The sequence below is a fragment of the Staurois parvus genome, unplaced genomic scaffold (assembly GCF_062004578.1).
Source record: "Staurois parvus isolate SC_StPar_1 unplaced genomic scaffold, SC_StPar_1.0 ptg000727l, whole genome shotgun sequence".
Classification (NCBI taxonomy): Eukaryota; Metazoa; Chordata; class Amphibia; order Anura; family Ranidae; genus Staurois; species Staurois parvus.
This window is the reverse complement of record NW_028318523.1, coordinates 3,198,357-3,223,728: the sequence shown is the minus strand read 5'-3', so window position 1 is coordinate 3,223,728 and position 25,372 is coordinate 3,198,357. Positions and strand designations below refer to the sequence as shown.

At 42.3% G+C, this 25,372-nt stretch overlaps 1 protein-coding gene across 2 annotated transcripts in view; it reads right to left on the bottom strand.

The window, feature by feature from the left end:
* Positions 1–25,372, bottom strand: part of SRBD1 (S1 RNA binding domain 1) — a 275,758-nt gene that overhangs the window by 139,850 nt on the left and 110,536 nt on the right. For both annotated transcript variants that reach the window (XR_016306420.1, XM_089653922.1), the window contains exon 16: positions 21,661–21,752. Coding sequence is in view for 1 of the 2 variants with exons in the window: in XM_089653922.1 (XP_089510048.1) it covers positions 21,661–21,752 (92 nt within the window). In the remaining variant the exon portion in view is untranslated. The remainder of the gene's footprint in view (positions 1–21,660; positions 21,753–25,372) is intronic.

Below are 25,372 nucleotides of genomic sequence, written 5' to 3'. Positions count from 1 at the left end.
TAAAAAAAAATATCTGATGCTAGGTCCACATTAAATAATGTCCCGTTTTTATCTTTGCTATAAAGTTTCAGATCCATTGGCAGAATATAAATTGGTATAACACAGCAATGTAGAAATGATTGGTTTTCCAGTGTTTTGGAACATCTTTTTCATGTTTTTGAGTTTCATACGCCTTCATATCCAATGGGAAAACAAGAAGTGATGTAGGTTATGGCCATTTAAATTTAGAAACATTAGCAATTGCCTTCTATTGTAAAACACACATCATTGCAAGTTTTAAAACTGCATTTGCAGATGTTCTCGACATGGGTAGTATTTAATATTTATCCTCACAGCCCTGAGGTTAGAGGGTTTCGTCTAGTACTTTATTATCTTTAAAGGGAAGCTATCATTTAGGTCAGCGGTTCTCAGAAAAACAATTCTAGAACTGCCAGTGTGCACCAATCCAAGCGCTGGTGGCTAGCAAGCCTTTTCTGTAGCGCAATACAATGGTCACATGATCCCTTTGTGTTTCCTCCATTCACTACATTCAATAAGCTCATAGTAATAAAAGATACTTTACAAAAACAAAAATAAAAATGAAAAATTGTATAACTTCAGAAACAAGTCTATGTGTAAACTGTTAGGGCCATTTTATACAGCATCTATTTCATCTGTTTTTGGATGGAAAACCAATAGCAATTCATTCTTATGAGCTTACGGATGTAAATGGAAAATTATCCTCACTAAAAGAAAAACATCAGCATTAGGGCCTCATTCACACCATATGACAATTGACAGAAAAAACATGCAGATTTCACGTGCACAGACACAAGTTTACATCAGTTTCAATTAGTTTTATACATGTTGCAGATTCCTGCGCAGATAAAATCCAAAAGGTGATACTAATGTTGTGGAGTGAACAGAGCACATAGAGAACAACTGATTGCGTTGTGCCCTTTCAGAGCGCGTGCAGAAAAACTGATGTCTCTGCACACTAGTGTGAACAAAGCCTAAAGGACTATAGGGTCACAAATCCTGCATACATAATAAGGCCAACTGCAGTTGGTAGGGCTCTTGGAAATGTCATCCCAAAAGCAATTCATCTACTAAAAATCTGATAGTGTATAGGCCTTGCTGCCCTCTTCAAATTGGGGAGATACAGGCGTACCTCAGTTTACGATTTTAATTCGTTCTGCGGTTTCCCATAGGAATGCATTGAAAACCAATTAATCCGTTCCGGAGGTCAGAAAAAAGTTAAAAAAAAGTATTTTATCTGTTCCAAACTCTTTATAAAGTGCACTTTAACTGCATAAATATTGTACAGGGACATGATTAAAAATGAATTCGTAAATGCATTGAAAACCAATTCATCCTTTCCAGAGGTCAGAAAAAAGTCCAAAGAAAGTCTTATTTGTTCAAAACTTTTTATAAAGTGCACTTTAAAGGCATAAAGGGACATGATTAAAATAAAATTTGGAAATGCATTGAAAACCAATTCATCCGTTTCTAGAGGTCAGAATAAAGTCCCAAAAAAGTCTTATCTGTTCAAAAGTCTTTATAAAGTGCACTATAAAGGCATAAAAGGGACATGATTAAAAAAAAAATTCAGAAATGCATTAAAAACCAATTAATCCGTTCCGGAGGTCAGAAGTAAAAAAAAAAATCTTATCTGTTCAAAACTCTTTATAAAGTGCACTTTAAAAGGCATAGTACTGTACAGGGACATGATTAAAAAAAAAAATTCGTAAATGCATTGAAAACCAATTAATCAATTCGTATTGCGAAAAAAAATTTGTAAACCGAAAGCATTATTTTCAATGGATTTTCATTCGTAAACCGAAAATTACGTTAACCGAGGCGTTTAGTAAACCGAGGTACGCCTGTACTTAGAATTGCTAAAACAAAAGAGAGGGCGCACCAGCCTCGTGCTTTACCATAAAAATGAATGAAGAAAAAGTAAATCCCAATATACTCACAAAAGGGAAGAAAATACAGGTACATAGAATCAATCCAGTATTAATTGCTGAAGTGATGCCTATTTACAGAGAGTAAGGCCTACGCATTTCAAGGGCAGAAACCTCTGTATCAGATCTTATAATGAAATGCATAAACCCAGCTCCCTGTTGCATCACTCAAACATCTATACTGGATTGATTCTATTTTTCCTTTTCCTTTGTGAATATATTAAGATAACATTTTTTATGGTAAAGCACATGCCTGGCAAGTCCTCTCTTTTGTTTAGCAATTCTGTCTAAGTATCTCCCCAAACAAAAGAAAGGGCGTGCCATCCGCATGCATTACTATAATGATTTATTGAGGAAAAAAATTAATTCCAATGTACTCACAAAGGAAAGAAAATATAGGCACATAGAATCAATCCGGTATAGATGCTTAAGCGATCCCCTTCAACAGGGAGTAAGGTGTACGTATTTCAAGGGCAGAACCCTCTTCATCATGAGCTCCGACCAAAAGGGTCCTTGAATCACGTACGCCTTGCTCCCTATTGATGGGCATTACTCAATACTGGATTTATTCTATTTACCTTTCCTTGCTTTCCTTTGTGAGTATAATGGCATTTTTTTCCTCAAATAATTTTTATGGTAATGCACGAAGCTGGAGTGCCCTCTTTTGTTTTGGTTTTAGCAATTCTGTCTACGGAGGATTATCTGTTTACACCTACATTTTTTTTAAACAAAACACGGTTTGCGTCCTTTTCCATTTAGACCATGGGTGTCAAACTGGTGGCTCTCCAGCTGTTGCCAAACTACAAGTCCCATGAGGCATTGCACGATTGACAGTTACAAGTATGACTCCCAAAGGCAGAGGCATGATGGGACTTTAGTTTCAAAACAGCTGGAGGGTCACCAGTTTGACAGCCCTGGTTTAGACCAATTAGAACAAATGTAAATGGGTATCATCCGTTTACGTCCATTCAGAATATGTCTGTTTTTAGGCAAAAAAAACATGTTTTGCTCATGCCCTGATCATGTCCACCTGTCCGTTTTACAATGGTTGTAAACCTTTACATATACCCAGTGGAGTGACTGGCCTCCAGTGACACACGGAGATGAAACAAATCATCCTACAAAAGTTGTACCTGGTTATCTACAGCTTTTTTCCCCTACATCCATTGAAAGTGCAGAATACACACAGGATCTCTCAGCTCTAAAAATCAGGGGGCGGGGAGCTGAAGTCACATCAGTGAGGAGAGCTGATTGGAGGGGAGGGGAGGGAAGGGACAACCCCCCCTTTCACACAGCTCGCAGGAACAAAGCTGAGGTTGTCAACCTCTGATGTCCCACCCTGTAACCATTTTTCTCTTGGTGTCAGGAAAACTCATTGGAAATGACTCATACTGATAGCAGAGGAATGAGGCAGCAGACAGAAATTACACTCTGGATTGTGACAAGTACACACTTTAGAGGGATATGCTTTGTTCATATTTCATTTCTGAGGTTTACAACCACTGTAGCCTCCCTGGCGGTATTTCTGAGTGTAGCTCGGGGAAAAGTTTCAGTACCACAAGCGGAAACCCCGAGCTACACTCGGGAATACAATGCGGCGCTGCTCCGCGATCACTTATCTTGTCCTGCGCTCCCGCGATATCCCTCCTGCAGTGTCCCTGGCAATGTAATCCGGCGGATGACAGCATCTGTCATCTGGGTTCCGTTCCCTGCGACGTCGGGACATACAGGGGACGGAACTGGCGGGAAATTAAAAAAATGACAAAAAGTGACATTCGCTAAAATCACATAGTATTCCATTACTGTATCAAGCCATTTCACATACATTTTGTCCCGAGTGCTTTGTCCTGCGCCCTGCCTGCATATTTACTGTTCTTTCTGCCTGGAAACTGAGAAACGTCCATGACGTCCAAAAAGCGTCCCTTTAGGTCAAAAGCGGTTTTAGACCGGCTAGAGAACAGCGATAGTAAATCAGAACCACTTGCAGAATTGACTGATAATGATTTGTGGGGAAAATTCGTCATCAGACAGTGAAAATGAAATGAGACTTTGCTCAGTGATGTGTGAACTTGGCGCTATATTTCAAATTTCAGTGTTTTTGGTTTGATTATATTATTTAATTAAATTTATTATTTTATTATTATTTTTATGATTATTTATTAAATTATAATTTATGATTTTGTGTTTCAAATTGTAACATACCAGGGATGTTTACTAGACTCTTGTTCGGACAGATTTCAGTGAGTTATTCCTAAAAATTACAGGCCTACAATAAAAAAATACATATTTCCATGCAAAAAATGTACTGCTTTGAGCACAGAAATATGGACATAATCAGACCGCTAGGGAGGTTAAGGTGGATGATTTTATTTTCTTTGGGGAGATTCCTTTTCATTTCACAGGATCATCCGACAAGAGACTGCAGTTCCACCTGAAATCCTTAAAAAGCCTGCTAAATACGGCTGCAAAGGATTCCATAAACCTCAGCTTAGATCAGGTAGACCCTAAAACACTCTAAATGTTTCCTGGATTAGTAGTTCACTGATTGTCTTTATTTGTTGCCTACAGCCAATATTGAATTCACAGATTTCCTGTATGTGGTCTATTTAAAAAAAACAAAAAAAAAAACATTTAAAACAAAATTCTGGTCATGTATTGCAATCTATGATTAATAAAGTGTTCCATTAAACAAATCCCAGTGTGCAGTATACGAATCTAATCCATAACTAGGAGCTACGTGGAATATTTGGAAAAATCAATAAATAAGCAACTTACACTTTCCTCCTATTGTATGAGCAAGTCTTACTTTTATTGTGGAGTCTACGGCCTTTCACTGCTCAGTGTGTCAATGCCTCGTAACTATGAGGGAACATATGAATTGCCATAACCTTTACCAGATGTAAGATGATGTTAGATTAATTTATTTAGTGTGTGCTACAAGACTTTAGATTATGTTAAATTAGCATGTTTGGAAGGAGAGCTGGGAAATGTGAGCACTTCTAGCTCATTCTATTCAACAAAGCCATTTAACCCTGTAAGGCCACTAAACCAAAAATGAAAAGGTTAAAGTGACAAAGCTACTGATGACATTCACAACTAGGGCTGGTCATATACAAATACATTTCTGGTCTTATACAGTCATGGCTAAAAATATTAGCACCCCTGCATTTCTCTCAGACAGTGCACCGCTTTGACCAGAAAATTGTTGCAATCACAAATGTTTCGGCATTCTCATGTTTATTTCTTCTGTTTGTGTTAGAATGATACAAAAAGTGGAGAAACAAAAAGCCAAATCTGACACATTCCACCCAAAACCCCAAAAATGGAAGGAACAAGCATACTGGCACCCTCAATTTAATATTTGGTAGCACACCCCTTGGAAAAAAAGCTGAAATCAATCACTCCCTGTAACTAATGAGTTTCTTCCACCTCTCTACTGGAATTTTGGACCACTCTTCTTTCACCAACTGTTCCAGGTCTCTCAGATTGGAAGGGTTCCTTTTCCCAACTGCTGTTGTGAGATCTCTTCACAGGAGATCCACAATGGGATTGAGATCTGGACTAATTGCTGGCCAGTTCAGTACTCTCCAGCACTTTGTTTGAAACTATTTTTGGGAGCTTTTTGACGTGTGGTTTGGGTCATTGTCCTGCTGTAAGATCCATGATCTCTGACAGAGGCCCAGCTACTGGGGTTGATTTAATAAAGGAAAATAGAGTGTGCACTTTGTAAGGTGCAGTTGCTCCAGAGCTTAGTAAATGGGGTAAAGTTCACTTTGCAAAGAATACCCAATTACATGCAAGAAAAATAAAAAACAAAACCAAATAGAAAAAAAACAGCATTTTGCTTGCACACAATTGGGTGATAGAAGGCGGCAGAGCTTCTGGAGCAACTGCTCTTACAGAGTGCACAGTCTATCTGCCTTTAGTAAATCAACCCCACTGCTGGGTGCCCATCAAGGGAAGATTTACTGTGTGGGAGCTGCCTTGCCAGAACTATTGAACTTGTTTGACATTTCCCTAGATTTGACTACACTTACAAGTCTAAAAGTTCCCAGCACCTCCTTGAGTATGTTGTTCTGAAGGTGTGCCAGTAAATCTGACAAGCTACAACGGGATAAGGTTGCCATATGCAGTCTGAAAAAGTCAAAAATCTTTCAACACTACTCAGCTCAACAAGAGTCAAGAAACCGAGTGGAACATACTGACAATACAGCATCTCCACCCAATCAGATGCAAGCAATGATCGGGTATTTTGACAACAGTTAGATTCAGCATATGGCCGGTTTTACAAAATTGTGCACTTTCTTCCTTTTTTTTACAAAAAAAGTCCATTAGCCTTTAAATGTGTCAGCACCAGGGGGCTGTTCAGTTTCATACTGGAATATGCAGTTCAGTTTTGGGCACCAATACACAAAACGAACATTGGGGAACTGGAGAAAGTACAGAGAAGGGCAACCAAACTGATAAGAGGCATGGAGGAGCTCAGCTATGAGGAAAGATTAGAGAAACTGAATTTATTCTCTCTTGAGAAGAGGAGATTAAGGGGGGATATGATCTCCATGTATAATACATAAGGGGGGATATGATCTCCATGTATAATACATAAGGGGGGATATGATCTCCATGTATAATACATAAGGGGGGATATGATCTCCATGTATAATACATAAGGGGGATATGATCTCCATGTATAATACATAAGGGGGGATATGATCTCTATGTATAATACATAAGGGGGGGATATGATCTCCATGTATAATACATAAGGGGGGATATGATCTCCATGTATAATACATAAGGGGGGATATGCTCTCCATGTATAATACATAAGGGGGGATATGATCTCCATGTATAATACATAAGGGGGATATGATCTCCATGTATAATACATAAGGGGGGATATGATCTCCATATATAATACATAAGGAGGGATATGATCACCATGTATAATACATAAGGGGGGATATGATCACCATGTATAATACATAAGGGGGGGATATGATCTCCATGTATAAATACATTAGTGGTTCATATAGTGAACTTGGTGTAGAGTTATTTACCCTGAGGTCATCACAGAGGACAAGGGGGCACTCTTTACGTCTGGAGGAAAAGAAATTTAATCTACAAACACGGAAAGGTTTCTTCACAGTAAGAGCTGTGAAAATGTGGAATAGACTCCCTCAAGAGTTGGTTCTGGCCAGCTCAGTGGATTACTTCAAAAAAGTCCTGGATTCTTTCTTAGATACACAGAATATAACTGGATACTAACATTTATAGGTAAAGTTGATCCAGGGAATATCCGATTGCCTCTCGGGGGATCAGGAAGGAATTTATTTTCCAGCAGGAGCAAATTGGATCATGCTTTGCTGGGTTTTTTTGCCTTCCTCTGGATCAACTGTGGGTAAAGGATTATAACTTTTTTTTTTTTTTCTATGGTTGAACTGGATGGACTTTTTGTCTTTTTTCAGCCAGACTATGTAACTATAGTAACTATCTCAGTATTCCTTCTTGGTTCAGACCCGCTCTGCTATAAAATGTCAAAGAGAAGGAGGAGACACAAATACACGGCAGTTTGACAAATGGGGAATATACAGAAAGTTTGGAGTGATACCCTTTTTAGGCTAAGTTAAAGTACACCTATAGTCAAAACTTTAATTTTAGTTTTGGATAAAGTGGAGGATTAGAAAACCCATCAGGTTTTTTTGCTGTCTGTGCCCCGTTAGGGAGATTCACTCTCTTTTTTTGTCCTGTTGACCATTATAACCAAAAGAAGACACCAAAATTTCTCACCTAGTTGTGGTGGCCCTAGGGAATACCAGGGATTTCCTCCCACTATGGGTCAGGAAGTGATGGGACACATATGGTATTACAACATTATAACCCTGGCCCCTTCTTACTCTATTCACAATAAATGAAAGGTTTTGACTTTAGATCTACCTAAAGTGGAACTGCACTGCATCTGAGCACCACAAATCCTATTTCATTCGTTGGAAATAAACTCACCCATCCATCCATATCTCCATGCTTTGTTTTGTTGAGAAATCGCTTTCAAAAACACTCCCTAGTATTTCTGGCCGTGGATATCTTGAGTATCCTTTGGACACAGCTAATCACAGATCGCAGTAAAGTATCAATCACCGCAGCCCTTTACCATGTGATCAGCTGTGTTCAATCACATCTGATCACATGTAAACAGGCTTGCTGGTTATTAGCAGTCTTTTCCTCAAACGCTGTGTCTCTGTCAAGAAAGGACAGCCGATACCTGGCAAGGCTGTCAGTACTTTGTTCACACTGATATCAGTGCCACCTATTTGTACCTATCAGTGCAGCCTCATCAGTGCCCATCACTGCAGCCTCATCAGTGCCCATCACTGCAGCCTCATCAGTGCCCATCACTGCAGCCTATCAGTGCCCATCACTGCAGCCTATCAGTGCCCATCTGCCTATCAGTGCAGCCTCATCAGCGAAGAAGAAAAATGACTTATTTTCTAAATTTGCTAAATAGTACTTATTTGCTAAATTTTATAACAGAAACTAAGAAAAACTTTTTTTTTTCAAAATTTTCAGTCTTATTTTCCCAGTGGTGATTAATTACCCCCAAAAGAAAGTGTTGCATGAACTTGCAATTATCATTAAAAGTGCAACAGCCCTGAAAGCTGAAAATTGGCCTGGGCAGGATTGGGGTGAAAGTGCCCGGTATTGAAGTGGTTAATACTTTCCCAGTGATTCTGATCCTGATTTCTTTTGGCTCTGCTCTTGCTCTCTGTGTTTTATTTAGCCCTTTTGTTCCGGTTTCCAGCCCTGTACTGTTTGCACCTCTGGCATCTGATCCTTACCTGTGAATGCAGGGCCGTGTAACTGGTTCCACTATCCTGGTAACTAATCATCTGGTTTCTATTTCTGAATCTTTGGCATCTGCCCCAAACTTCTGCCCATGACTTGCCAGTCTACTCCAGGCTAACCGTTCAGCACCTTGCCTGTTTACTGAGGTGTTGCTCAAAGTGGCTTAACATCACAGTGATGTTAAAGTGGTAGTAAACCGCAAAAATAAAATGAAAAAATCTTCTCCCTGCAACGTAAGAGCATAATGTGCGAATATGCATCGCATACTAGAAGAATATGAAAGACTTGCCTGAAAACAAAGCCCTCCAGCAGAGCACTGTCATGGCTCCCATCTTCACCTGGTCTTCCATCCAGGTTTGTGGGCTACAGTGAACGTTTAGGAGATATTTACAGTACCTACAAGTAACCCTTATTAACCACTTGCCTACCGGGCACTTTTACCCCCTTCGTGCCCAAGCCAGTTCTCAGTTTTCAGCGCTGTCGCACTTTGAATGACAATTGTGCGGTCATACAACACTGTACCCATATGAGAGTTTTATAATTTTTTCCACACAAATAGAGCTTTCTTTTGGTGGTATTTAATTGTCCCTGGGTGTTTTACTTTTGCACTATAAACAAAAAAAAGTGCAAAAATTTGAAAAAAAAAAACATTTTTTCTTTGTTTCTATTATAAAATTTTGCAAACAGGTAATTTTTCTCCTTCACTGATGTGCGTTGATGAGGCTGCACTGATAAGGCAACACTGATGAGCATTGATGAGGAGGCACTGATGATGCTGCACTGACAGGCGGAGCTGACTGATGACACTTTCAGTAAAACATAAAAAAAAACTTTACTACCACTTTACCTTCCAGAGGGATTGGTCACGTATGAAGTATACAGGGGTTAGACAAAAAAATAAAAATATTACATGATTTTCAGGTGTGAAAGTGACAATGTTTCACGTTGAAAGCGGACGTGATGTAACATTCTATTGCCTCTGCTGTGTGATGAGACACCTAGCTAACAGGTGGGAAGCCTCACTTTCGTCATTCGCTGCGTGCGCTGCTAGTAATACAGAGTCATGTCAGAGCTTGCGGAGCTTCAAATAGCAAAAATTGTTGGTGCCAGTTAGCTGGTGCCTCTGTGACTGAAGTTGTCAGTTTATTTGCCATGTCGCGAAGTACAATATCAAAGGTTATTACGGCATATATAGAGAAGTATAAAAGTGATCAAAATGGTCAACTGACTGAAAGACACAAAAGTACACTGCGCAGGATTGTGATCTGGAATAAGAAAACAACTGCTGCAAAAGTGACTGCAGAGCTCAATCTCAGTCTTCACAGAACTGAGATTGAGCTCTGCAGTCACTTTTGCAGCAGTGGTTTTCTTATTTTGGGTCACAATTCTGTGAAATGTCCTTTTGCCTCTTTCGGTCAGCTGACTGTGCTTATACTTATCAGACAACATTTTCCTGGAAACTGTATATGCCGTAAATATAGCCATACTTGGAATTCCTCTTTTAGGTTTTTGCACCTAAAATTAGGTACAAAATCAATATGAACTCTCTTCATCAAAGCAACTTTAATACATGGAAGGCTTCATCAAGGCAGGGACCATTTAGCGTTAAAAAAAACTGCAAACACCTTTTATAGAATTTGGTTTCATCCCTAAGCGTGTATGACCTATTTGTGAGGTCAGGGAAGGTGAGTGCATGGTGCACCTACCCAGTGATGGGAAACACCACAATATAGTCGGCACGGTGGAGTAATGCATATCTGTTCACTATAATTCGGAGTTACATATAATTTGTTTAATGCAAGTGGATACTGTAACACGTTTCATTTTTGGTTATATAAAACAGTGTTGCGCTATGGTATGTTTTTGTTTTATTTTGCACGGAACTCGAGTTTAACCACTAGCCTACAGGGCACTTCTACCCCCTTCCTGCCCAGGCCAATTTCCAGCTTTCAGCGCTGTCACATTTTGAATGACAATTGCGCGGTCATACAACACTGTACCCATATGAAATTTTTAGCATTTTTTTGAGACAGATAGAGCTTTCTTTTGGTGGCATTTAATCACCTCTGGGATTTTTATTTTTTCTTAAACAAACCAAAAGCCACTGAAAATTTTGAAAAAAAATGTTTTTTCTTAGTTTTTGTTATACAATTTTGTAAATAAGTGATTTTTCTCCTTCACTGATGTGGGCTAATGAGGCTGCAGTGATAGGCACTGATATGCTGCACTGATGGACACTGATAGGTGGCACTGATGAGGAGGCACTGATGGGCATTGACAGGCATCACTGATGCGCACTGAAAGGCAGCACTGATACATGGCACTGATATATGGCACTGATAGGCAGCACTGACTGGCACTGATATGTGGCACTGATGTGCACTGATAGACGACACTGACTGGCACGGATAGGTGGCACTGACTGGCACTGATGGGTGACATTGAAAGGCAGCTCAGATGGGCACTGATATGTGGCATTGATGTGCACTGATATGTGGCATTGATGTGGCACTGATGGGCACTGGCACTGATGAGCACTGACTGCTGGCACTGATGGACACTGACAGGTGGCACTTCTGGGGCCACACTGATCATCAGGGCACACTGATCATCAGTGCCCTGATGATCAGTGTACATGTCCCCTCCGCGGAAAGCCGATTACCGGCTCTCCTCACCTCTCAAGCTGTCAGCGTGACTGCTCGAGAGGAGAGAAATGCCAATAACCGGCATTTCCGTGTTTACATGTGATCAGCTGTGATTGGACACAGCTGATCACATGACCGAGCCGACATCTTCGGCTTTTTCCGTGATTCGCTGTGTCCAAGGGACACAGAGCACCGCCGAGCTGCATGCTCCCTGAGCCGTGCATGCGCGGTGAGAATGGAAGGACGTCATATGACATCCTATCAGAACGAGAGAACCACCTTGCGCCCGTCAAAGTACTATATGTCGGGCGGAAGGTGGTTAAAAGAAGCATAATACGTGGAAGGAATACATCACGGATCAGAAATATGGAGAAACATTTTCTCTTATAAAGAGAGGTTTTGGCCTATTGTAACCTATGGGCCAAGGTGAGCAGGGAGTGGGGTAACAAGTCAAGCACGGTGTTGATTATTGCTGGATGATAACACAACATATACTGGATTGGACGTTTACTATTGGAGAAAAAAAACCTTTTCTTGGACTGTCACTGCGTTTCTAAAGCTTATGGTTCCATTTATGATGCGATAGCGCACCAAATTTTTTTCAGTTATTTAATTTTGAGTGTGAGTACACAAGAGTAGTGAGTGTGAGTACACCAGAGTAGTGGGTGTGAGTACACCAGAGTAGTGAGTGTGAGTACACCAGAGTAGTGGGTGTGAGTACACCAGAGTAGTGGGTGTGAGTACACCAGAGTAGTGAGTGTGAGTACACCAGAGTAGTGGGTGTGAGTACACCAGAGTAGTGAGTGTGAGTACACCAGAGTAGTGGGTGTGAGTACACCAGAGTAGTGGGTGTGAGTACACCAGAGTAGTGGGTGTGAGTACACCAGAGTAGTGGGTGTGAGTACACCAGAGTAGTGGGTGTGAGTACACCAAGAGTAGTGGGTGTGAGTACACAACAGTAGTGGGTGTGAGTACACCAGAGTAGTGAGTGTGAGTACACCAGAGTAGTGAGTGTGAGTACACCAGAGTAGTGAGTGTGAGTACACCAGAGTAGTGAGTGTGAGTACACCAGAGTAGTGAGTTCAGCAATCTTCTTCCCTGATACTATTACTATAGTTGGAACGTAGGTTTTTACCATTTGTATTGACCTTTTATAGAATGTTCTTCCAGTGAGAGGGTTTAGTTTTTCTCAAATTCTAACAGGGTTATGTCATCTGTCCTTATGAAATACAAATGGGGCTTCAGTTCGGTCGTTTCAAGGATGCTGAAAAAGTGTTCCAAAATAACAACAAAGCTATGGCAGGCAGCTTGTCATCTTATATATTTCATCGCCTTGGCCCACTAAGACTAAGAACATGCCATGTTTGAACATTTTAGTACCATCTGAGCCCGATGCTGCCAGAATAAAGTACACTGCCAATGTAAGGACAGACACGGAACTGGGCTGCAGTTAGATGAGACTTGTTCTACTCTCTCTGATAGCTCGCCAGGGCAAACATTTAACAGGTTTGGCAGTCGTGAGGCTGAGCTGGCCGGCATAACTAGAGTATTGTATGAAAGCGTGAAGGAAATCTTACTAAATAAAGAGCACGACATTTATTTGCTTCATGTATGTAATTACTGGAAAAATTGATCCCACTTCCAAACAACTCCAAAAAGAAAACACCAGGCCTGACCTGACCGTGGCGAAGAGGACTAGCTTCTATTTTCAGCCTATAAACTGTGCCATGACCGATGCAAAAAAAAAAAATTATGGTTCATCGCTGGGCAGGTCCCAGAAGCCAATGGGTGAAAAAAAATAAATAAACTGACACCTATATTTTGAGCTTGTTGCAGTCTGTCAAAGGATGTAAATTTTTACAACATCCCCCAACCACTGGTTTAGTGTCAGGGGTTGCAATGGTGATCCCGCCCCATGCTCCAGGGGGCCTGTCACATTCTGTTTTACATATGGACAAGAGGGGCTGTGGGGACAGCATATACAGGTACTGATCCTCTCCATTTTCCTTCTGCAACCGATGAAAGATGGCTTCTACTCTTCTCCCTCCCACTGGCATTCAGCGGCTGCTGGAGTAAATGTTGATTATGCTATACAAGATAAAAAAATTCTACATTTTAAACCCTTTCATTTCATTGTAGCCTGCGACCAGTTACCAGATCACTTAATGTGTTATTAAACCCACAACAGTAAAATCAGTCTGTATATGCAGTAAAGCATGCTTGTTACACTCACTGTGGAACTTAAGGGGTTAATCCTCTGTATTGTGTAAAAAGGCCAACTGATCCTGTCTTTTCTGCTCCTCCTCTTGTTCAAATGCCCACGTCTTATCTCCTCATAAGACAGACTGAATCCATAGCCATTCTGCCCATGCTCTGCTAAGTGTGTATTGCTAGAGAGGTTTTTTTTCCTTAGAAGAGTGCATGTGATCAGCATAGGGCCTATCAGCACTGTTCAGACAGAGGGTCAGGAGTTCTGCATCCTCCTAGAGCAGAAAGAAAACTCCTCCTACAAGCTGTAACCAGTTTGGCTGGACACTGATAGAAGTCACAAGACTGCTCTAACTGCTGGTGAGAAAAGGTATTTAGCAGTTTATATTTACTAAAATAATTGCATTTCCATGTTGTGTGTACTGTGGGAGACCAGATATAGTGAATGCAGGGTCCGGGGAGACCAGATATAGTGAATGCAGGGTCCGGGGAGACCAGATATAGTGACTGCAGGGTCCGGGGAGACCAGATATAGTGAATGCAGGGTCCGGGGAGACCAGATCTAGTGAATGTAGGATCTGGGGAGAGCGGATATAGTGAATGCAGGGTCCGGGGAGAGCGGATATAGTGAATGCAGGGTCCAGGGAGAGCGGATACAGTGAATGCAGGGTCCGGGGAGACCGGATACAGTGAATGGAGGGTCCGGGGAGACCAGATATAGTGACTGCAGGATCCGGGGAGACCAGATATAGTGACTGCAGGATCCGGGGAGACCGGATATAGTGAATGCAGGGTCCGGGGAGACCGGATACAGTGAATGCAGGGTCCGGGGAGACCAGATATAGTGAATGCAGGGTCCTGGGAGACCAGATATAGTGACTGCAGGGTCCGGGGAGACCAGATATAGTGAATGCAGGGTCCTGGGAGACCAGATATAGTGAATGCAGGGTCCGGGGAGACCAGATATAGTGAATGCAGGGTCCGGGGAGACCAGATATAGTGAATGCAGGGTCCGGGGAGACCAGATATAGTGAATGCAGGGTCCGGGGAGACCGGATATAGTGAATGCCGGGTCCGGGGAGACCGGATATAGTGAATGCCGGGTCCGGGGAGAGCGGATATAGTGAATGCCGGGTCCGGGGAGACCAGATATAGTGAATGCAGGGTCCGGGGAGACCAGATATAGTGAATGCAGGGTCCGGGGAGACCAGATATAGTGACTGCAGGGTCCGGGGAGACCATATATAGTGAATGCAGGGTCCGGGGAGACCAGATATAGTGAATGCAGGGTCCTGGGAGACCAGATATAGCGAATGCAGGGTCCGGGGAGACCAGATATAGTGAATGCAGGGTCCTGGGAGACCAGATATAGCGAATGCAGGGTCCGGGGAGATCAGATATAGTGAATGCAGGGTCCGGGGAGACCAGATATAGTGAATGCGGGGTCCGGGGAGACCAGATATAGTGAATGCAGGGTCCGGGGAGACCAGATATAGTGAATGCAGGGTCCTGGGTTTAGTAACACTTTAAGTGGCCCTTGCTCCTTAGAAGGTTGAGCACTGCTGATGTAAAGCAACTACGTCACTTTTCTCATTCAGGGTAATTCAATACTTTATTGCAAGCCCTCTTCTTAACCCATTTATAACCTTCACAGCTCTCCACCTCTCATTCTGCTCTGGATATAACAAAACAAGTGACCCCTTCTCATGACGCAGTGTTTGTGTCTAAGCAGCCATTCACCAGCCCTCTTGACTGTCATATGAGGGAAGGTGTAAACTATAATATGTGAAACTGAGGTGTTGGACTGGATTTCCAATGGATCATAATTGGAAAAGATCAAACAAAATCAATAGGGGCGCAATGACTCAGGTGAGGCTGTCCTTAAACAGAAAACAAGATGCCCCTATAAAATGCTTTACAAAGCCCAAAAATAGTGCCACACCAATGAGCTGAGAGGCCAAAAACCAAAACAAGCCGAGACGTGACATTGTATACTGCCTGCTGTATGGCTACAGGCTCACTTCACCACTCACTCAAATGTGCTGTAAATGGTTAAAACAAATGAATACCTTCCTAAGTAAGGTGACATTTTCGGACTATTGAAGCATGTATGAAATGTAGCAGACACTATAGCACATCTGCTTTCGACCACCTAAAGGGCAATAGTGCTCTTTTACAAACGAAGAACAAATTAATAAATTAGCTGAAGCTGACATCCCAACACTCCCGTCCATATGTGTGATCATCACATGTGCTGACGTTCCCCACGAACACATCGCAAGGCATTACACTGCCGGATGTCAGCGGGTGGAATTGTGTGTGTGGCACGGAGCACACCCCTCTACCTGCAGCAGGCTCTGCCCTCGGATGTGTTCTCAATGACTTGCAGGCTTTCATCTGCGGAATGACTTCACTAACTTTCCACCTACAAATAAATAACTAATAAGCCGTGTCTGTTACACTCTATGTGCAAAGAGAAAGGTGAAGTACAGGCACTGCGCTTCTAAGGGCTCATGTACACGGGACACTTCTGAACGATGGAAACTGACTGCTAGAAAACGAAGTTTAAAAAATGTCTGTTTAGCCGCGTTTGCATAACGAGTTTATGCGCGCTTGCGTTTGATAACGCTTTTTAAAGATAAGCACAGGAAAACCTCCCAAATGCCCTGAAAAGTGGTAAATTATTAACTATTTCAGACTGTTTCGGAGAAATACAGAGAGTAGAAGCAGAGACAGCAGTATGTGTTGAGATTAGCTAGGTGTGAGTTGCTCATTAACATTTCTTTTGTTTCCAAGGGTGAGAAAGGTGTCTGGTGGAGGGAGTCATTAAGGCCACCTGGCAGGGGGTCTCCATGAGGAATTTGAGGTGTGAATGGTCATTAACATATCTTTTGTTTCCAAGGGTGGGAGAGGTCTGAGGTGTGAATTGGTCATTACAATGTGTGACAAGCTTGGTAGGAACATCCTGTGTTTAGTGTTTTGTCCATCTGAGCACCCTGAAAACACGTTGCATGCATTTTTAATAATGAAAAAAGGCTCTGGACAGCATCAGGAACTGGAAGAGTTAAAAAAAAAATTTCAAACGCTTATAAATGCGATTTGCCGCGTCTACAAGCGTTTTGCGTTTGAAACGCTGATAAAATCGACTGCTGAACACAAGTTAAAAAAAACGACTGTAAACTCAAATGCCTGTAAACGAAGATGTGTACATGGACACATAGGAAACATTAGGGAGAGTTCAGGGGCTGCTGAAAAAAAACGCTGAACAGCTCCTAAACGTGAATTTATTAGCTGCAGTGTACATGCGCCCTAAGGGTTCATGTACACGGGGCATTTGGAAAACTCTTCTGAACGATGGAAACTGACTGCTGGAAAACGTAGGTCAAAAACCGTCAGTTTAGCCGCGTTTGCATACCGCAATTATGCGCATTTATGTGCGTTTGCGTTTAGAAGCGTTTTTAAAAGATAACCTTAGGAGACCTTCCCAAATGCCCAGAATGCACTAAAAATTGTAAAAAATTAACTATTTCAGACATTTTGAGAGGAATAGAGAGAGCAGAAGCAGAGAGAGCAGTATGTGTTGAGATGACCTGTCTTTTCTGGTTGTATTCACTATGGATCCCATCATGAGTATAATGTGGCACATTCTACCATTTGTTCCTTCACGCGAAACCTGGAACTGACTGCGCTGGTGTGCCGGGTCCATATGAATACATGGAAAACGCTTTGCATGCATTTCTGATGATGAAAAAAGGCTCTGGACAGCATCTGGATATGGAACAGTTAAAAACCGCTTCTAAACGCAAACGCTTATGAACGCAGTTAACCGCGATTACAAGCATTTGGCATTTGAAACGCCGGTAAAATCTACTCCTGAACGCAAGTTTGGTGCGTTCAAAAAAACGACTGTAAACTAAACTGCCTGTAACCGACTTTGTGTACATGACACATAGGAAACCATTAGGGAGAGTTCTGGGGCTGCTGAAAAAAATGTTCAACAGCTCCTGAACGTCAGTTTAGCAGCTGCAGCGTACATGAGCCCTAAGAAGCCATCTCCACGGCAGGGCTACTCGACAATCTTTCTATGATATATCATAAAGACAAATCTTAACAAACATGAATAGTGTATTCCATGGTATTTGATACACATTAACCACCTGCCCTCCAGAGGCTTTACCCCCCTTCCTGACCAGGCCATTTTTTGCAATACGGCGCTGCGTTACTTTAACTGACAATTGCGCGGTCATGCAACGCTGCACCCAAATGAAATTTATGTCCTTTTATTCCCCACAAATATAGCTTTCTTTTGGTGGTATTTGATTGCCTGTGCAGTTTTTATTTTTTGCGCTATAAAAAGAATATGACTGATAATTTTGAGGAAAAAAAAACAATACTTTTTGCTATTAAACATGCCCAGTAAAAATAAATTTAAAAAATCAAATTTCGTCATAAATTTACGACAAAATGTATTCTGCTCCACGGAGTTTGCATGTTCTCCCTGTGCCTGCGTGGGTTTCCTCCCATACTCCAAAGACATGCTGGTAGGTTAATTGGCTCCTGTCTAAATTGGCCCTAGTATATGTATGAATGTGAGTTTAGGACCTTAGATTGTACGCCCCTTGAGGGTTAGGGACTGATGTGAATGTACAATATATATGTAAAGGACTGCGTACATTGATGGTGCTATATAAGTACCTAAAATAAATGTCTTTGCTAAAAAAATTCCCAATACATGTAAGTTAATTGGTTTACGTGAAAGTTATAGCGTCTACAAATGGTGGTATAGACACTGGAAATTTTTTTCTTTATTTTTACTATTAATGGCGGTGATCAGTGACTTATAGTGGGACTGTGGCGGACATTCTGACACTGGGGGGGAACTGACTTGGTATCACTGACATCCCCAGTGATACCAATACAGTGATCAGTGCTAATAAAAAGCACTGACAATGTACGAATGGCACTGGGCAGGAACAGGTTAACATCTGGAGTGATCAAAGCGTTAACTGTGTGCCATTTTACTAAGTGTGCTGTGTGAGTGCTTTCAACTGTAAGCACACTGCTTTGTATGGCTCTGCTATGCACAGCCATGCAAATCAGTGTGCAGGAGCTGATAGGGGAGAGAACTGTTTTGTTTGCAAACAGTCAACCCCCCCCCCCCCGCCGGAGATGCTCGGCAATCACCGGGTGCCAGCGAGTAATTATCGGCCGGGACCCGGTGATTGACAGCTGAGGCCGCAAATGGCGGTGCAGGTAGGGCGCGCTCCCCCTACCCGGAGATGCTAAATCACGTGTATATATACACATGATTTTGCACACCGCTGCAGTTAAAAGAGAAGTTTGGGGGGGTTTTTTGGTCTGATGCTGCATCTGTTCCCTGCCGGTTCAAAGTGTGAGAACTCAGCAATTACATGACCGCTGATCGCTGAGTTCTCACCGCCGCTGTGAGCAGAGAGCACCACGTTCTGCTCTGTTCTTAAGCCCGCTGCCAGCTGAAAATGGGTCACAGAAGCGCAGAAGTGCGGTGCCACACAAGGGGATCGTTTATAACATTCTGTAGGTGCAGCTCTGACTCCATCAGGCTACATTGTCTACCTCTATTGTTTATATTTTTTATAAAGGCTTGCTCTTCCGAGAAAGTAGGCGCTGAGAACACAACCATCGCCTATGTACATTATAATACAGGGTTTCTCAACCAGGGTTCCATGGAATCTTAGGGTTCCTCCAGAGGTTGCTAGGGGTTCCATGAGCAATTTCTGCCTCTCAGATAAGTATCCACTGACACCATGAATCCTTTGACTATCTGTAGGGGGGTAATTATTCCCAACGACCACAACTATAAGGAGCATTCCTCACAATGACCATCACAATAATGTATTACAAGTTATAGATATAGTAATTTTCACCAGGGGGTTCCCTAAGACCAGAAAGCTATTTCAAGGGTTCCTCAAGATAAACTAAGAAAACCGACATTTTAGTGTTAGATGTTTGTGAAATGTATACTGTGATATTGGAATTGTAACAAAATTGGTCTTTTTAACAGTTTTTGAAACATTAATTTGAAGCTTGAAGTAAAGTAATATTGCAATTTTATATTATATGGTTTGAGATCTATATTTAGTACCTTAAAGTATCTGAATAAACTCTAACCCAAACTATCTAATTTTATAGCAAATATTATATTTGTCCTTGGGGTGCATAAACTTTGTTCCCCAAAACATAAATGTAGTACCTTTATTGTTACCTCAGGCCCTGCTTACATCAACACAAAACCCTCTGTTGTATCTTCAGAAGGAGGGGGAAGGGGGTGGGCTGTTGGTGACACCTAACACAGCAGGGAAGTACTTGGGATTTCATACTGGGAACAGTAGTTCCAATGACCCTACTGCCAACCAGGCATTACCTCACTTTGGAGGGATTTCCTCTCACTTCTTGTTTTGTCTATGAGGCAGGAAGGGAAATCCCCCCAGTGGAACACAGATGGAAAAAAAAAATACAAAGGCAATATCTTCCCCTTACTGTATCCATAACTAAAAAACAAAATGGCAAAAACAAATTTGACAGGGGTTATAACCCTTCCTTACTTTTTAAAGTACAAAGGCTGCCATAGCTGTCCTCCTCTTGAAAATGCTAGTTTAACTGGCTTCCTCTTTATTATTATTATTTTATTTCAGGTACTTATATGGCGCCGTCAATTTACGCAGCACTTTACATATATATTGTACATTCACATCAGTCCCTAACCCTCAAGGGGTGTACAATCTAAGGTCCCTAACTCACATTCATACATACACATACTAGGGACAATTTAGACAGGATCTAATTAACCTACCAGCATGTCTTTGGAGTTTGGCAGGAAACCGTTGTAGCCAGAGGAAACCCACGCAGGCACAGAGAGAACATGCAAACTCCATGCAGGCGGTGCTGTGGTTGGGATTCGAACCAACGACCCTAGTACTGCCAGGCGTATGTGCTAACCATTTAGCATCTGTACTGCGCTCTTGCTTCCAGAAATTATGAGTCACTGACCCGAAACAAGCAAGCTGTAAATGACTGTCAGAAAATTGTCAGAATTACGTCTCTCTATACATGCCACATCAGTGATTCATGGAAGGCAGAGCACCAGCATGACAGCCAGACAACTAACATTTTTAGAAGGCGATCAGCCTGTCAAAAGTAATGATAGGCTGAAATATACTTTGGCTGTATGAACATACAAGTGATACTACAGAACCATATGCCTCAAATGTGGACTTACTGTATTCAAGATATACATACCTGTACATAAGTAACGCTCGGATGTGCGTATAGTAGCTGCACATTTTAACTTGTCGTTAGTTTTGACAATAAGTGATCACATGATCGGGAACTCACACAGAGGTTCCGTACAGCGATCAGTGTTCCGATGTGTACGGAGGACCGCACGGGCACCGGATCGTGGTGCTGCGCGCTCCCAGAGAGGACGCACAGGCAGTGAATGTGGGTGACGTTTAGAAACAGACACCCTCTTCGGCACTGCTCCCGTCTGGCCTCTGTAGATAAATGGCCGGACAGGATCGATCATGTGATCACTGATTGGCCAATCAGTGATCACATGAATAGTAGTAAGCAAGATGTCACTTCCTGACATCATTGCTAACTACTAGTGAAATTTGTGAATGATGACAGAGGTCACATGGTACAAGGCTATTCACTACAGCCTTGTACCACGTAACAAGCTGTGACCAATCACAGCTCTCACAGTATTTCTCAATGGCTGCAGGAATGCAGCTAGAGAGAAGGAGAAATGATTGCTTTTACAGCCTTTATGGGTGTAAAAAAAAAAAATCTTCAGCACCCCCCCACAAGTAGTACAGTGTCACTATGGTATTGGTTAAGTTCATCTATTAGCCCACAGCAAACAGTCACTACCATGAAAAAGGTGGCTGGCTGCATTTATACATCAAACATCCTCAGTAAAATAACTAAGATATTTACATATAAAAGAGCTCAAGTTCTAGGAGGGTAAGGAACCATACCTGCACTCCGCAGATTGGGGTCAAGGTCTGGCATCTCCTTGGCAGCATCTGGACTAACGCTATAGATGGATGCACCGGCTTCATTAGTAATGCTGCAAAAATAAAAATCAGAAGTCATCAATTATATCAAAGTGAAGTCATTGTATACAAAACCTGGCCACAGACAGAGCAACCTTTAAATGGTCAATCAGGAGCTCTACACACCCTCCTCAGGACACAGCCCACGTGGAAGAGAGATCTCACATGGTCCTCTCCAAATACAGTATTTATACCCTTTCCTATGATGCTCCACTGGCAAAGAAACTCCTAGTGGTTGGCTGGGAAAGGCTATGAATATTCATATCCCAAGCCCACTGTGTATCCTCACGGGAATGCCAGGATGTACCAGTGACATCTACTGGCAGAAGGGAGAATTGATAGCCAGGCTAGACTTGGGAAAAACCAAATAAGCAAACAGACTATAAATCAGCTTGGCTGACTATCACCCAGCTTGACTAAATTTAGATAACAGATCCTATTTAGAACAGGGTGCTGCATAATATAATATAAACAGAAACATTTTTCCAGAAAAATGTGCATTTTTTTTTTTTTTGTGAATTACCCTGCAAAGCATTGCAATTGCGATCAGTGGATGGTGGGAGCAATGTCTCCAGCTCTATGTACGTACAGAGGTAAGGACTTTCAAAATTTTTGCCATGACTTATGTACAACGCTGTTTGGCACCCTTTTCAGTTCAAGGGAGGTGGTTAAACCGCAGCTCAACGGCCCCCAAAACGCAAGTGTTTACACGCCTTTACAGCAAGATTTTTTAATTAGTTTAAGTGCATCAAGCGATTAGGCATTAATTATTATTATTATACAGGATTTATATAGCGCCAATAGTTTGCTCAGCGTTGTACACAATGGGAGACAGTACACGAGACAGTACAGCAATAATACAATTCAATACACGAGTGGTTTGCGGGCCCTGCTCCTTGGAGCTTACAATCTAGGAGGGAGGGGATAGTGGTACAGGAGGAAATAGCTGTGGGGGGGATGGAGTGGTAGGAAGAGTGGAGGAGATCGGCAGTTAGCTGGCAGGGTAGGCTTCCCTGAAGAGATGGGTTTTCAGGGTGCGCCTAAAGGTGAGAAGAGTAGGTGATAGTCTGATGGATTGGGGTAGGGAGTTCGAGAGGATGGGGGAAGCCCTGGAGAAGTCCTGGAGACGGGCATGGTAGGAGGAGACCAGGGAACTAGAGAGTAGGAGGTCTTGTTAATGAATTAATTTCATTGGCCAGAATAATCATTTATTATGCCACTGAAATGAATTAACACTCAAGCGCTTGACATGCCTAGAATTAACACGCATTTACATGCGTTAATCCATTTTTTATGCCAAAACGCTGCTGCTCCTGGAAGCGCTGGCAGTGTATTTTTTTTCTGCCTCTAAACGCCTGTGTGTGCATGGCCGCATAGAGGGGGATTTACAAAAAATTGGTGCACTCAGAATCCGGTGCAGCTGTGCATGATAGCCAATCAGTTTCTAACTTCAGCTTCTTCAATTGAGCTTTGACAATAAAACCTGGAATCAGATTGGTTTAAATGCAGAGCTGCACCAGATTTTGCACCATGCTACTTTAGTAAATAACCCCCATAGGCTAACATGGAGGAGTGTTTAGAGGCAGAAAAAAAAAATGGCAGACACCCCAAAAAGCAGTGTTTTTAACGCTTAGTATGTATGAGGTCTAAATGTCAGAAATCTGCTTTTCAGAGCTGTAATGAGAACATTGGCACAAATATTTGTGAATGTTATTAGAAGTTAAGGTTTCTTATCCTATAAGAAATGTTCATAAAGTTAAAAAAAAAAAAAACTGAAAAAGGGTGAACATGCAAGACGAACAAGTCTAACGTTTCTGCTCTAAGTCATAAATCCACAGAATGGCCCATTTCCAGCCAAAACCTCCCGCTAAGGTCAAGAGAGAATGACACTCTGGCCCTAAACAGCCACAGGGTTTATAGATCTTACCCGACAGCATCCAGAGGGACAGGCGGACGCCAGCATATTGGCTGACACCGGGAACGCTGCCCATGGCAGGGATCGCAGTTACAGTAATGAATAGATGCAATCTGCACATCATCAACATCCATTCTGTAAGGCTGGCTTTTCCCAGTTTCTCGGTCTTAAAGGGAAATTCCAGCTTCTACCATGAAGGAATCAAAAAAGGCAAACAGTCCAAAATAACCACCTTGTAATGCACATGCTGTTGAACAAATGAACAAATCTATCCATCTGTTGTTAAAACCTCCATTAAAATATTACAAATATTAAGGAATAAACAATGTATTATTATTTATAATAAAGTAAATTAAACTCTCCATGGGAATAGAAAAAGCATACAGGCAGCACAAAAAGGCCCACTTTTTGTGTGGTATTTGGACCATAATGTGCCTTTATAAGTGATGTGCGTGGCTTTGCAGGGTCCCCCAGGATCCACCCCGATGTGCACACTCCTTGCTGGCACTGAATTTTTTCACGTTGTTTAGAGTTGTGCTCAGGGGATGTATGCACAGTACAGGCAGCACTCTGGCACTCCAGTCAGTGGCATTCGAAGTATGGCAGAACACATGGAATCATGGGACTTGTAGTCTCAAAGATCTCTGACGTGCACGAGTGTGCTCTCTGACAGGAAGTTCAGGGAAGCGCAACAAAAGACGGAGGCAGAAGAATAACAAAAACTCAAAAGTAAAGCTAGCCATGCACTAGCACAAGAATCTCCAAACTATGGCCCAAATGTGGCCCACTGCAAGATTTTGTCTGGCCCTCAGAAGTAAGAGGGGACTCGGATCCAAGGGGGATGTAAGAGGGGACTCGGATCCAAGGGGGATGTAAGAGGGGACTCGGATCCAAGGGGGATGTAAGAGGGGACTCGGATCCAAGGGGGATGTAAGAGGGGACTCGGATCCAAGGGGGATGTAAGAGGGGACTCGGATCCAAGGGGGATGTAAGAGGGGACTCGGATCCAAGGGGGATGTAAGAGGGGACTCGGATCCAAGGGGGATGTAAGAGGGGACTCGGATCCAAGGGGGATGTAAGAGGGGACTCGGATCCAAGGGGGATGTAAGAGGGGACTCGGATCCAAGGGGGATGTAAGAGGGGACTCGGATCCAAGGGGGATGTAAGAGGGGACTCGGATCCAAGGGGGATGTAAGAGGGGACTCGGATCCAAAAGGGATGTAAGAGGGGACTCGGATCCAAAAGGGATGTAAGAGGGGACTCGGATCCAAAAGGGATGTAAGAGGGGACTCGGATCCAAAAGGGATGTAAGAGGGGACTCGGATCCAAGAGGGAAGTAAGAGGGGACTCGGATCCAAAAGGGATGTAAGAGGGGACTCGGATCCAAGAGGGAAGTAAGAGGGGACTCGGATCCAAGAGGGATGTAAGAGGGGACTCTATAGGAAACCATGATGTAAGGAGAGACATTGATGGGGACCATAATATTAACTGGGAACCCTGATGGACTCATAACTATTTGAAATTTATTTGTTTTACTGAAGTTTTTTTCTCTTTTGCTCTAAATCCTATCATGCTGATTAAAAAAAAACCTCACAAGTAAAAAAAATTCATTCATTCATTTAAATTTGATTTGTTCATTGATGAAACTGATTTTTTTTTTTTTGCCCTCGGATATTTGTAAAATATATGATGTGGCCCTCGTACTAAAAAGTTTGGACT